Source organism: Podarcis erhardii, assembly GCF_964252035.2.
Source record: "Podarcis erhardii genome assembly, chromosome: 10".
Lineage (NCBI taxonomy): Eukaryota > Metazoa > Chordata > Lepidosauria > Squamata > Lacertidae > Podarcis > Podarcis erhardii.
Genome location: NC_138500.1, coordinates 61,754,334 through 61,768,076, shown reverse-complemented (window position 1 = coordinate 61,768,076; position 13,743 = coordinate 61,754,334). Strand labels below are relative to the sequence as shown.

The 13,743-nt window shown below is 47.1% G+C and overlaps 1 protein-coding gene across 1 annotated transcript in view; it reads right to left on the bottom strand.

Annotated features, from left to right (window-relative positions):
* Positions 1-377: 377 nt before the first annotated feature.
* IL17REL (interleukin 17 receptor E like) overlaps positions 378-13,743 on the bottom strand; it is a 50,317-nt gene continuing 36,951 nt past the window's right edge. The window contains exons 12-17 of the mRNA XM_081879448.1: positions 13,636-13,738; positions 9,782-9,847; positions 8,762-8,819; positions 8,292-8,408; positions 3,395-3,449; positions 378-1,574 (exon numbers count right to left, since the gene is read on the bottom strand). Of these exons, the coding sequence (XP_081735574.1) occupies positions 1,544-1,574; positions 3,395-3,449; positions 8,292-8,408; positions 8,762-8,819; positions 9,782-9,847; positions 13,636-13,738 (430 nt within the window). The 3' untranslated portion in view covers positions 378-1,543. The remainder of the gene's footprint in view (positions 1,575-3,394; positions 3,450-8,291; positions 8,409-8,761; positions 8,820-9,781; positions 9,848-13,635; positions 13,739-13,743) is intronic.

Genomic DNA, 13,743 nt, shown 5'->3' with positions numbered 1-13,743 from the left:
TGAAGGTCATGTTTTTGAACTGTGTGATTTACTGACCAGCTCACTCTGTGGCACACAGTGTCTCTGAGCATTTAAAAGTGCTGGCAAAAAAAACAACTTAACGACACTAGCTAAGATGATAGAAAATAAACCCAAGGCTATCGCAGAAAGAGTCTACTAATCTGTAACAGGCTCTCACAAACTCTGTGGGAAAGAATTAAAACCGGATGCTGAATGCATTTCAACAAAAGCGAGTCCCACAAAATGCAGTTGAGCTTGCTTCGTAATAACTTTGCTGAGTACTTCTCTTGGCTTACCAAAAAAACACAGAAACAATGCACGCTGTCTCCAGGTAGAAAAATCAAACTATGCGATAAAACCTGAGAATTATCTAAGGGTTAGGTTTCTGTCCATGGCAAGACAGGAGCTTTTTATTCCTCAGTAATAAAAAGTAACAGCTCATAAGGAGGAGGGGGACACAAACAATAAAACAGATAACAAATATCCAAATAAAATCTGTTCCATTCAATAACTTCTGGGATGCACTTGGATTTGACAAAGTGACATATTATAAATGGGATGACCCTCAAATAACAAAACTTAGGCATCAAAGGTGTCATGGTCTTGGAAGACGCTTGAACTCAGGACGAAAGGGAGAAACGTGCTAAGAGGAAGACACGCTTGGCAAACCCTTGCCGTGATCAACTCCCACCCAGAAACCTATATCTCCACTGTGTGGATCCAGAATTGGCCTCCAGTGTCACTTACGGACTCACTGTTAAGACCATGTTCATGGAAGTACTTGGCTGCGAATGATCGCCAAAGAGGAAGACATTTAAGGTAATATCACATCATTTTAAACAGCCAAGAACAGTATCATGGGAACTGTAGTTTGTTAAGAGGGCTGGGCTTTGTAGGAAAACCCCTCTTCCCTTCCCAGAGTACAATTCTTTACAAACTACAGTTCACCAGGTTTAAAGTGGTATGTTACTGTTTTAAAGTGCAGATGGGCCCTTAGTACACCATCTGTGCACAGGGGAGTTTCTTTTTGTGTCCCTCACGCGTGACAGAAGCACCGTGGAAACACTTTTCCATTGGCTTATCCCACAAAGCTGCCACAAATGTTTAAAAGTCCACCAGAAGTTTGTGGAACTACCAACCTACCAAGAGGGAGGGCGATGATTCTGTAGGAAAGATCCAAGCTGCCCTGGTCCCTACCCTGGTGGCTGTGGACCTTTGAATGTTTGCAAGAACGCTGTGGGGTGAATCTATGGCATAGCAGCTCCCACAGCATGTACTGCAACATCTAATGAGCACATCCGTCGATTCCGAAGGAGATCAAAACTGACTGTGGAATGTTTTCACTCTTCTCTCTCCCTCTAGGCCGCTTTGTAAGTATGGGCTTGCCCTCAAAAAACTTGACCTCGTGAATAGTCCTTGAAATCAATGAGAATTACTGGCATGTGGCAACTATTCACCAAAGTAAGAGCAACTCGCCCCAAGAAACGTAACACAGTTATTGAGAAGGCCGCTGAAATTGTTCCTCTAAATTGATTGCTTTTCTTCATAAATGCAAAGAACAGGTGCTCTTCATGCTGGAGGAGGAAAGAGAAAGAGGTGTCAGATGGGGAGAATTTTCACCATTAAAAAAAGGGATACAGTGGTACCTCGGGTTAAGAACTTAATTCATTCTGGAGGTCCGTTCTTAACCTGAAACTGTTCTTAATCTGAAGCACCACTTTAGCTAATGGGGCCTCCTGCTGCTGCTGCCACACAATTTCTGTTCTCATTCTGAAGCAAAGTTTTTAACCTGAGATACTATTTCTGGGTTAGCAGAGTCTGTAACCTGAAGCGTCTGTAACCTGAAGCATCTGTAACCCGAAGTACCACTGTAGTGTGTTTTAGGCTTTGTTGACAACTTTTTTTTTTTTATCAGTCCATGTTCCGGAACTTAACTTGATCTGCCAGAATTAGCAGATAGTATTAATCATGATTTATTTTTTCGACCTGGGGTGAGGAACCTATGGCCCTCCAGCTTTTGTTGGACTCCAACTCACATCATCCCTCAACTATGGTCATGCTGGTTGGGGCTTATGGGATTTAGAGTGCAGCATCTTCAGAGCCACATGTTCCCTTTCCCTGTTTTAGACAATGCCACCACCACCCGCCTCCAACGAAGGCTAAGGTTGCCCAATGCCTAAACTGCCAAAGTTGTGATGATTCTACAGGGTAGGCAAAACCTCCAGGTCATAGCCAATTCCTTTCTTGCAGCGGCGTAGCGTGGGTTATCAGCACCCGGGGCAAGGCAAGTAATTTGCGCCCCCCAACCCGGGGCAAGGCAAATAATTTGCGCCCCCTAACCCGGGGCAAGGCAAGTACAGTAATTTACTCTCCCAAGCAGCAGCAGCAGCGAGGCTTCTCTCCTTAATTGATTCCCCCTCCACACCGCGTCGTTTCCTGGCTGCTCCCCCCCCCTTCCCCTCTCTCTCCTCCTCGCTCTGCTTGCCTTGCCCTGCCCTGCCTGAGGGCACCCTGAGGAGACTCCGCTCTCCTTTTTGACCAGGCGAGGTGGGAAAAAGGGGGGAAAGTCTCTTCCCGCCCCCTCGCCAGACTCCCTGCTCCGCTCGGCTCACTACCCAGGCGGCCAGTGGAAAGAGAGACGCAATTACCTCTCCCTCCGCTTCGCCAAGCTGTCAAAGCCCGGCAGCAGCGGCAACGGCAGCAGCAGGCGCAGCCAGACCCCCGCGAGCCAGCCAGCCCGCCCGCCCGCCCGGCTTCCTCTCCTTTTTTTGCCAGCGGCAGAAGGCTTTGCTCTCCCCCTTCTGCGACCTCCTCGCCAAGCCGAGCGAGCGCGGGCTCCCTAACCAGTGGATTTTAGTAGGGGCAGAGAGCTGCTAGTGCGAGTGCGCCCCTGCCCAAGTTGCGCCCGGTGCGGCCGGCACCCCTGGCACCCCCCACGCTACGCCACTGCTTTCTTGGCCCCACAAATATGGCGACCACCACAGCCATAGCAAGGTCAATTCAATGAGTAAATGCAAAATTACCCAAGTAAATGGGTGGGTTGATCCAACGAAGAAGAACTGGGAGTCTGGGGCTGGTCTGGGCTGTTTTAAATCCCCCAGGAGTGGACCTGAGGGAAGCCTGATTGTTCCCGCAAGCCCGCCCAAGTTCGGCAGGCTGACTTAGAGCAGTATTTCAAATCTGTGACAGATATTTTCATGTATTGCCTGTATTTTTGCTTCTCTGAGCAGAAGAGAGTTTAAAACTTGACTAGAAGTTATGAAAGAGTGAGATTTTCTTCCCCAGTTCTAAGGCATGACATTGCATTGACTTCTAGATCAATTGGGGGGGGGGGGCTTGCAAGCAAAGTGTCTTCCGAATGACAAGAAGCCACACCAAAAAAATGTGCACTCACCTCTGCATTTTGGTTTGTGCTGTGCTTTTCTCTTTGTGACTCTCCTTGTGAAAAACTGGAAGGGGAAACAAATGGTAGCAGTTAATCTTCCACCTCAAATTATTCAGTTATATCGTCATAGATCTAAGGTACCAGAGCCTGTCAGGCGAAGGGTTGAAATTAATAAATGGTGGTATTGAGATAATTTTTGGGAAATAAAGGGAAAACACAAACTGCAGTACTGTGCCAGACAAGAAATTTCTGGATTCTAGCTACATGCAGAACCATTGAAAAACAATGGAAAACCAGATATTGGGCCATGAAGGGCAGCTGGCATTGAATAATGCTATCCTTTGCCCCTGCTCCAAGGAGTGGATGGGACCAGGAGATTTGGGAGGTTGCCAAGGTGACGGGGGCAGGATGTGACAGAAAAATGCATCCTTCTTAAAATCCAGAGGTGTTCTGGGAATGAAAAGGAGGAAGTGGGCAGAACTCAATGTGGCGTGGGCCGTAGGAGGCTACACTGAGAGACTGGGAGCCATGACTGATGACTGTTTTAGACCCAAGCTTGCCAAAGCTATGAGAGCGGCAATGAGAGCCACTCTAGGAGTCTAATGTTCTGCAACCCCTCCACAGAAGACTTTAGGTCAGCCTTTCTCAACCTAGCAAGCAAGGCCAGAGCTCAGGGATCATGGGAGTTGTAGTCCAACAACATCTGGGGACCCACAGGTTGAGAATCGCTGCTTTAGGTGTGTATGCGGGTAAAATGAGCCATAGGTACTAGCCTCCATTGCATCTCAATTTTCCCAGTGGAAACACAACCTGGTTCAGTGCCTGGAACCCCCAGAATCTTGTTTTCACTCAGCAGAGACTGGAGGTGGTGTGTAACCTTTGTAACAATATTGATACCCTGGTCTTCCTTCCAGGGCAATGCCCATAGTTTTCCCTCTGCCAATTTTATCCTCAAAGCAGCTTGGTGCAGTAGGTGAGGCTGAAGAATGGTGACTGGCCAAAAGTCACCAAGTGAGCTTCACAACTGAGTGGTGATATGGACCTGGGACTCCTCAGTTCTAGTCCAACATGCTAAACACGACATCACACTTTATCTAGCCTCCTATCTGACCCAGTTAAGAAACAGTATGCCAAGAAGAAGCAAAGGAAGTTTTCTATAAACATGTCTTCAGGGGCCACTTGACGGAGCTGAGATCCGCCAAACTTAGGTCAACAACGGCAACATCAAATGATGGGTTGCAGTTACGAAACAGTCCTTGCAGATCAAACAATAAGAACAAAGTTTATATATCACTATTCATCACTTATTCAAACAATGGAGCTTCATCACTTATTCAAACAATGAAGCAATAACTTACCAGAAGCAAGGTGCACATATTTGAATCAGCCCACCATTCCTAAGTGTGACTGGATATGTATTTTTGTTTCCTAAATGTCAATCCAAGGCAGAAATCCAGCAGGATGCCTGGAACGCACTGGCATTTTAAGGAACATGTTTTCTGAAGATGGCATCTTGAAGGTTGCTTTGCACATTACATTATGTGTTGAAAAGAAGATGTGCAAGTGACTCATGCGTCTTTTTGTGGTTTTTGTTTGTGCAAGGAGGGTATTTTATTTGCATCTCTTCCTTACAAGGAGAGGTTACAGCTTGCACATCTTACCAGAAATGGATGAGAGAAACAAAAATAGATACCGGAATCAATTCTGCAGTTCCTTGAATCATGCTAATCTGCCCCGGGTATTCTACTAGACCTCATATGGAAATGTAGCTTGGCAATTGCCTGAGTGTAAGGTTGCCATACGTCCTGAATTCCCCTGATGTATCTGGAATACTGCAGTCGGAAGCAGTGTCTGGATGTATGTCAACCCATGTTCTGTTTCGTGAATTTGCCCAAAAAAAAAGCTCAACAACAACTTTTCTGTCCAGAGTGCGTATGGAAACATTGCCTTTGAAGAGGCCATACCACCTGACTCAAATAAGTAACAAATGGGCAGACTGCAATACTGTCCATTTGTATAGCTACAACTGACATGGGTTATATAAATGAAAACAACTTGGGTACTATCAGGGAACTGCCATCGGAGCCAGAGGGAGAGGGAGGGCTCCAGAGGGATTCCGGAGAGTGTCCCGGGAGGGAGAGAAGCAGCCCATCTTCTGGGGAAGGAAATCAGCGTAGCACCAGTGGAGAAGGGGGGCAGATGGGGGAATCGGCGAGGGGGCTCCATGACTCCTCGCCGGAGACCAGCGGGGAGAGCACGGGTCCTCCCCTGCCCACACCCTCCCTGCGCAGAAGGCTTCCGCGCAGGGAGAGTAGGCGGAGACTAGGCGTCAAACAGCTTCTTTGCTGGAAGAAGTTCAAGAAACGCCCACTGACGGATTCTGCCACGGGTGGGTGGCTGTCCGGACAGAAAGGGTTCACCCAGGTATCCTAGCCAAGCGTGGCGCTGACTTACACACGAGCAACCCCTAGAACCATTACAGGTACCTTCTAACATGTAAGGTTACCCCTGCTGGACATAAGCCATGGTGAGCTCAAGTCTTCTAGAATACCCCCATCTGTCAGGGAATGCCTTGTTGTTGGGGGTCTGTTGGGTGAGCAACAGATAGAGAAGGAAATGAGGAAACAGATAGGAGTATGGACCTGAATTATATTGGATATAAGAGTTCAGACACTCTACACCATTGACCTAAGCAGACTATTTTGGACTGGTAAAAATAGTTATAGAAGGGGCGGGACATCTCCTTTAGGACCACATTCCCTGATAGATAGCCACGTGGCTGCTTGCCAATGAGGACCAGGTAAAGGTAAAGGGACCCCTGACCATTAGGTCCAGTCGTGACCGACTCTGGGGTTGCAGCACTCATCTCGCTTTATTGGCTGAGGGAGCCGGCATACAGCTTCTGGGTCATGTGGCCAGCATGACTAAGCCGCTTCTGGCAAACCAGAGCAGCGCATGGAAACGCCATTTACCTTCCCGCCAGAGTGGTACCTATTTATCTACTTGCACTTTGACATGCTTTCGAACTGCTAGGTTGGTAGGAGCAGGGACCGAGCAACGGGAGCTCACCCCATTGTAGGGATTCGAACCGCCGACCTTCTGATCAGCAAGTCCTAGGCTCTGAGGTTTAACCCACAGCGCCACCTGTGTCCCTAATGAGGATCAGAGCTGCAGACAAATGTGGGCGGAGCAACAGATGAAACTCTTAGCTTTGTGCAAGAAGCTACAGTTAGTGGGTGGTTCCCTAGACCAGATGGATGGGAGCCTGCCTGCTCTTGATGGAGTTACACTCTCTCTGAAGGAGCAGGTACATAGCTCGGGGGTATTGCTGTCACTTGAGGCTCAGGTGGCCTCGATGGCACAGAGTGCCTTCCATCAGCTTTGGCTGGTGCCCCACCCTTGCTCCTACCTGGATAGGGATAGTCTAACATCTGTCGTCTCTGCTCTGCTAAACTCTAGGTTAGATTATTATAATGTGTTCTGTGTGCATGGGGCCGCCTCTGAAAACAGTTCGTAAACTTCCGCTGGTGCAAGACAGTTTGAGCGTATTGCACGGATCCTGCACTGGCTGCCAGTTAGTTTCTGGGTCCAATTCAAAGTGCTGGTTTTGATCTATCAAACCTTAAACAGCTCAGGACTGCAATAATTCAAGGGCTGCTTCTCCCCATGTGACAGAGTCCTGATCCTGTGATCATAATCTGAGGCCCTTCATAGTGTGCCTCCTCCACAAGAGGTCCGGATGATGGCAACATGAGAATAGGCCTTTTCTGCAGTGTCATCTGTAAGGAGGATCTCCTGACACCTTCATTATACATCAGCGCCAGGTGAAAACGTTCTTTTTCAACCAGGCCTTTGGCTGATTAACATTCTGTGTTCTGGAGGTTGCATCTCCAAGCCAAGATTTTACAGTCTGTGGAAAACAGATGAACTTAGGTGTTCAAGTTGATCTTAATAATAAGATTAATACAAGCTGCAGGAGAAGGGAGGCTTGGTAGAACATTGAAACTGTGAGTGAGTTCGATCAACTCCCTGTACATTTCTTGCTTGGAAAGGAAAGTTCAGAAGGGAACGTATGAATAAGTTGTGAATCTTCCTATCTTTCAAAGTTTCCTATTAACTCCAAGGGAGGGAAAATTAACTGCATACACTGAATACTTAGCTTGCTTAACTATTTCAATGAACTCAGAGCTGCTTTCATAGATGGAACAATGGCCGAACCAATTTGCTCTTTTTCACAAATGTCTAAAATTGCAACACTCAGGCTCCACGCAACATCAGACAAACACCTGTGTCCTAGCACAGATTAGGATTACCATATTTCCCCTGCTGTTTCCATCGTGTTGCCATACATCCGGGGTTTTCCTGACATTTGGCAAAATTCCCCCCTGACACCGAAACCAGGACATGTCAACCATTGTAATGAACAATCAGGGTGAGGAAGACTCTGAACAGGGAACAGCTTTGGATGTTATTAGAAGCTCCAGCTAATGCATGCACAAGCCCTTTATGCAATCATTCTGACATCCAGGAGGAAACTTGCTACCAGTTTTCATAAAGCTTGTGCATCTTCCCCTATGCAAATTATTCTACGCTGTTACCATAGAAACCCAAAAGCCAAAATCTCAAGGTACTGGTCCAGCCAAGAGCTGATACTTCTAACTATCCCCCAAGCCACTCCGAGCCAGTGTGCTGCCATATCCCCGGGGCTTACATAACCAGAATACCCCAACCTGGAAGCTAGATTCCATTGCTACATCAAACCTTTTAAAAATAAATAAATAAATAAATAAATGATTTTTTAAGACTTAGAAGAAACAGAACAGATCCCTCTGCCACAATACAGAGACCCCGCTGTGTGAATTCATGACATACTTAGGTTACATGCTTTGTTTACATGGATCCGTACCTGATAAAAGTTTATGTCCCAGGAGGCCCATCATGGTCACAGTCAACACAAGCAATGCTATTAGAGACAGGATGCTTAAGGAATTTTCGTCACGTTCCTGACTCCGAGTAGCAGAAACTGGAAAGAAAAAAAATGTCCATGTGTTGTAGTCGATACATACGTTTCAAGAATATGTAGTCCTTTCATATGAGGGTTGTCTCTGTTAGAACATTTGCTATAGGGTGCACACCTTGTTCTCGGTGATGCCAAATCAATAGCTGAAGAGAACATTGTCAATCAGCAAGGACTGCATTTGATCCTGCCTCTCACAGACTCTCACAGAAGGAATCTTCGGCCCAGGATCACAGTAGGTTCCACCACCAAGACAAGCCCAGGGCCGACCACATGGGACAACTGTAGCTGCAGACCACACATTATTTTACTTGGCTTTGGGCTATAGTGGCCAATACAATACTATTATCAATACTTACTACAGGGCAAATCACAGATGTGTGAAGGAATGGAATAGTCTACGTCTGTCCTCCGTCCCTTATAAAAGAAAAAAAGGGAGGAAGGTTATTACCTTAGCACAGGTTTTTGTTTTGTTTTGTTGGTCAGTTGAATGCAACTCCTCAATTTTCTTGCAGTGTTAGATCTGTTAAATAGGTGTTGACACTATAATATTTAACTACTGCCCATACCAGAAGCAGCTCAAAGGTGAGGCAAAGTCACTACCGTAGCTTCCAGGCAGGTGGGTCGCTATTGCTTATCAGGAGAGAGGGGGGCAAAGCAGTGGGGAGGCTGGCATGGTGCAAATGCACCAGCAGGAACACCAAACTGAGATTGCACACTGTCCGTCTCTGTGATGCCTCTATTTTCCGCTCCCAGTAAACAACAGTGGCCCACCTGCCAGAAACCTGGCATAGCATCTTCACCCACCCAGCAAGCCACTTCTGATCCAATGGACTAGGGGAACTAGGCTAGTCCCCTAAATGCTCCCAATAAAATAAAATATTGAAGTCAGGCACCTCCTTCCCAAAGCCCAGGAAGCTTCTGCCCAGATTAGGTTTAGGGAGGGAGGTGCAATGCTCTGACAGGTCCAAGAGCCCTTCTGCCACCTTCTCAAAGCCTTCCTGACCTTGGGAAGGAGGAAGCGGGGTTCTAGCATCCTATCAGAGGCCTGGCACCTCCTGCCCAAAGTCCAGGAATCTTCTGCCCAGTTTACGGAGGCTGTTGCCTTCGGCCTTAACTGTTCCCCTACAAAAAAATTCACCACATACAACTGTTCTGATCCATCTATTTCATGTCCTGAGGGATGTTGTGTTTGTGATCTAGCTTCTCCCTCTTAACATTTTTCTAAGGCGGTAAATGCACACACCCCCCCCCCAGATGCCTTGCCATTGCTGCTGCAATAAGATGATAAAGAACTGATTAGGGAAGATGTGCTACTTCCCCCTCTAGTTATCATTTGCATGCTAGCACAGAAAAGACCTTCAAAACAAAAGACAAACCTGAATGCAGATGTCTGATCCACATGTTTTGCCTGAGATGTTGACATACGTTGAACTCAAGCCAGCCTGTGAAAGAGGCAAAAGCAAAACAACACACATTAGCCCCAAAGGCAACAGAGATGCCTCATTTTCCTTTTTGGCCATGATACTTATTTGACTGTGCCACAAAACACAGTAGTTTGCATTGATGAAGACATTCACCCCTTTTTGGTGTGTCTATGGAGCATGCTGGTCTTGTGCCAGTTCCAAGTGTGGGGAACCTGTGCCCCTCCAGATGTTACTGGACTCCAAATCCCATTAGCTGCAGCCAGTATGGTCAATGGTCAAGGATGATGGGATTTGGAGTCCAGTATAGTTAAAGCTATGGCTTTCCCAGTAGTGATTTATGGAAGTGAGAGCTGGACCATAAAGAAGGCTGATCACCGAAAAATGATGCTTTTGAATTATGGTGCTGGAGGAGACTCTTGAGAGTCCCATGGACTGCAAGAAGATCAAACCTCTCCATTCTGAAGGAAATCAGCCCTGAGTGCTCACTGGAAGGGCAGATCCTGAAGCTGAGGCTCCAATACTTTGGCCACCTCATGAGAAGAGAAGACTCCCTGGAAAAGACCCTGATGTTGGGAAAGATTGAGGGCACAAGGAGAAGGGGACGACAGAGGACGAGATGGTTGGACAGTGTTCTCAAAGCTACCAACATGAATTTGACGAAACTGCGGGAGGCTGTCCAAAAGTTTTTCCTGACGTTTAGTAGGAATCTTCTTTCTTGTCCCTTGAAGCCATTGGATCAAGTCCTACCCTCCAGAAGAGGAGAAAACAAGCTTGTTCCTTCTTCTGTGTTACAGCTCTTGAGAAATTTGAAGGTGGTTTTCATATTTCCTTTCAGTCTCCTCTTTTCTAGGCTAAACATACCCAGCTCCTTCAACCGTTCCTCATAAGGCTTGGTTTCCAAACCCTTGATCATCTTGGTTGCCCTGCTCTGCATTGGCTCAGTTCGAGGTGATGACTCAGTGCTTCTCGCTGCTTTCGTTGAGAGTCGTTGAAGGCTGTCAACATCAACCTCGCCATCTGGGAATCCTTTACAGACAACCGCAGTGTCTGGAGACAGGCGGTATGGTTGTGCAACCATAGCAGTGACCAGAGGAGGAAGACCCGCTGGGAAGAGCACACAGTGAAGTAACACCATGGTGCATCTGCAGCAGCCCAACCAGATGCCTTCAATCTGGCCCAGCTGCAACAAAACAGGTCTCTCCCATATTGGTCTCTACAGCCACAGCAGGCGCTGTAACTTCATCCCCAAAGAAACACTCCTCCATTGTCCCCCAAGGCAGATGGATGTCAACAACAACATCTCAAAGCCAGTTCCCATGTGCAGGTTCATTGTTTGGTCATTTGTGAAATGCATCATAATGCAGACAGTGGTACCTCGGGTTACATACGCTTCAGGTTACAGACTCCACTAACCCAGAAATAGTACCTCAGGTTAAGAACTTTGCTTCAGGATGAGAACAGAAATTGTGCTCTGGCGGCGCAGTAGCAGCAGCAGGAGGCCCCATTAGCTAAAGTGGTGCTTCAGGTTAAGAACAGTTTCAGGTTAAGAACGGACCTCTGGAACGAATTAAGTACTTAACCCGAGGTACCACTGTATTCTTTTCCTATACTTTGTGGCCAAGCTTACTGTTTGTGAAGGCTAGTAGGTGGCTAGATTGAGAGTAGAATTATAGAGTCATAGAACTGTAGAGTTGGAATGGAGCCATGGGTCATCTAGTCCAATCCCCTGCAATGCAGGAATCTCAGCTAAAGCATCCATGGCAGCACAATTCAAAGAGTTGGTGCTGACCTTTAAAGCCCTAAACAGCCTCAGCCCATGTGATGGCCTGGGATTCCGATTCAGAGGCTGAACCAGAGGAATCCCAGCCTGCACAGGAGTCCCTGCCTCCAGGGCCGGCTGAACTGGGGCAGGGCCTTGATTCTGAAGTGCCTGCACCTGTGCCGGATCCTCAGGAGCAGGCACCAGGTGATTCCACTCTGGCTCCAGAGGTGGTTGAGGACTCAGTTCCTGCAGGTGAGTCTCCCCCTGGGCCCAGTAACCCTTCAGCCTCTCCTGAACTACAGAGACTCAGGGCAGAGAGGCGAAGGGAACTGGTTTCCCCCAGGAGGAGTGCTCGCCTTAAGGCCAAGAGAGACGGGTCTCCTAGGGGCCGGGGCCGCCCCTGGCCTCAGAACAGATAAAGGCCAGTCAGCCCGGTCCCAGGTTGTGGGAGCAATGTCGTTGTTGAGTACCTGTTCCTGCCCGGACCCAGACCTGACACTCCAGTGCTCCTGTCCCCGCCCGGCTTCCTGCTTCGGACCTCGCCCCGCTCCTTGTGGACTGATTCCAGGCTAGTGACCCAGGACCAGACTTTGACTACGCCAACGGTAACCTTTCCCCCGGGATCAGCACAGCCCAGTATACCTGAAGGGGTGTCTCCACCCCCATCGTTCAGCCTTGAGACTGAGGTCCAGCTCTGAGAGCCTTCTGGCGGTTCCCTCACTCTGAGAAGTGAGGTTACAGAGAACCAGGCAGAGGGCCTTCTTGGTAGGGGCACCTGCCCTGTGGAACGCCCTCCCATCAGATGTCCAGGAAATAAACAACTCTCTGACTTTTAGAAGACTCCTGAAGACAACCCTGTTCAGGGAAGTTTTTAAGGTTCGATGTTTTACCATTTTTTAATGTGCTGTAAGCCACCCATAGTGGCTGGGGAAACTCATCCACATGGGCGGGGTATAAATATAAAATTATTTTTATTATATTACAGTAGATAACAGAACACTGGAAACTTCAAGCTGGTTCCTCTGGTGGAAGCTTTGGAGTCGCAAAGCCAATCTTGTCATCATCTTGATCCTCTTTCCAAATTAAGAAGAGGCTTCTTTTGGTTGTTGTTGTTAAAAATGTGTACCTAGCAAAACCTGTCTGATCTGAAGTGAAAACATTAGCAGTGAATCAGAGTTCTATCAAAATCAGTTTGAAGTCAGGTCTCAGCGGCCAATATCTGTCACGTGCTTTCCTTTAAATGGACGCTGAACACCAAAATGTAGCAATCTCTAGTCAGTCAAGCATTTAGGAAAATCTTTTGGAGTACTTTATTTGTGGATGAATATTTCCGCTAAGTGCTCTGTGCAAATCATTGTTCATTGTAAAGTCACTGAGAGGATGTGGTGGAAAAAAAACCATTCGAAAACAAAAGAAGGGGAACTCTGTGATTCAAAATCTACATGATTTCACAACATAACATGGCTGTACAGAACATATCAATTCCATAATGGTACTTGAGGGTTGATGGGTTTTTTAATTAAAAAATGATATCCCATCTCACAGTAGTACTTAGTTGCTCTTTTTTTAAACTTGGGGCTTTAGGGTTAGTCAATATGTTTCCCACTGACTGAAATGGGTATTCTCCTACATAGAATCATAGAATCATAGAGTTGGAAGAGACCACAAGGACCATCGAGTCCAACCCCCTGCCAAGCAGGAAACACCATCAGAGCACTCCTGACATATGGTTGTCAAGCCTCTGCTTAAAGACCTCCAAAGAAGGAGACTCCACCACACTCCTTGGCAGCAAATTCCACTGTCGAACAGCTCTTACTGTCAGGAAGTTCTTCCTAATGTTTAGGTGGAATCTTCTTTCTTGTAGTTTGGAACCATTGCTCCGTGCCCGCTTCTCTGGAGAAGCAGAAAACAACCTTTCTCCCTCCTCTATGTGACATCCTTTTCTCAAACACTTCTCAAAATGTTTGCCTTAAAAGGATCTGACAGACGTAGATCAAGCATTCAGGATTCACTTGTAAGAAGGAGAAATACAAATGGCACAAACCACTGAGATGGGCTGGTGGATTCCAGTAGAGTTGCATAAAGATGCCTCTGTCTTGTTGCATACATGAACGGAAAATTCTGCCTCGGCAGCTTGTGACATAAAGGAAAC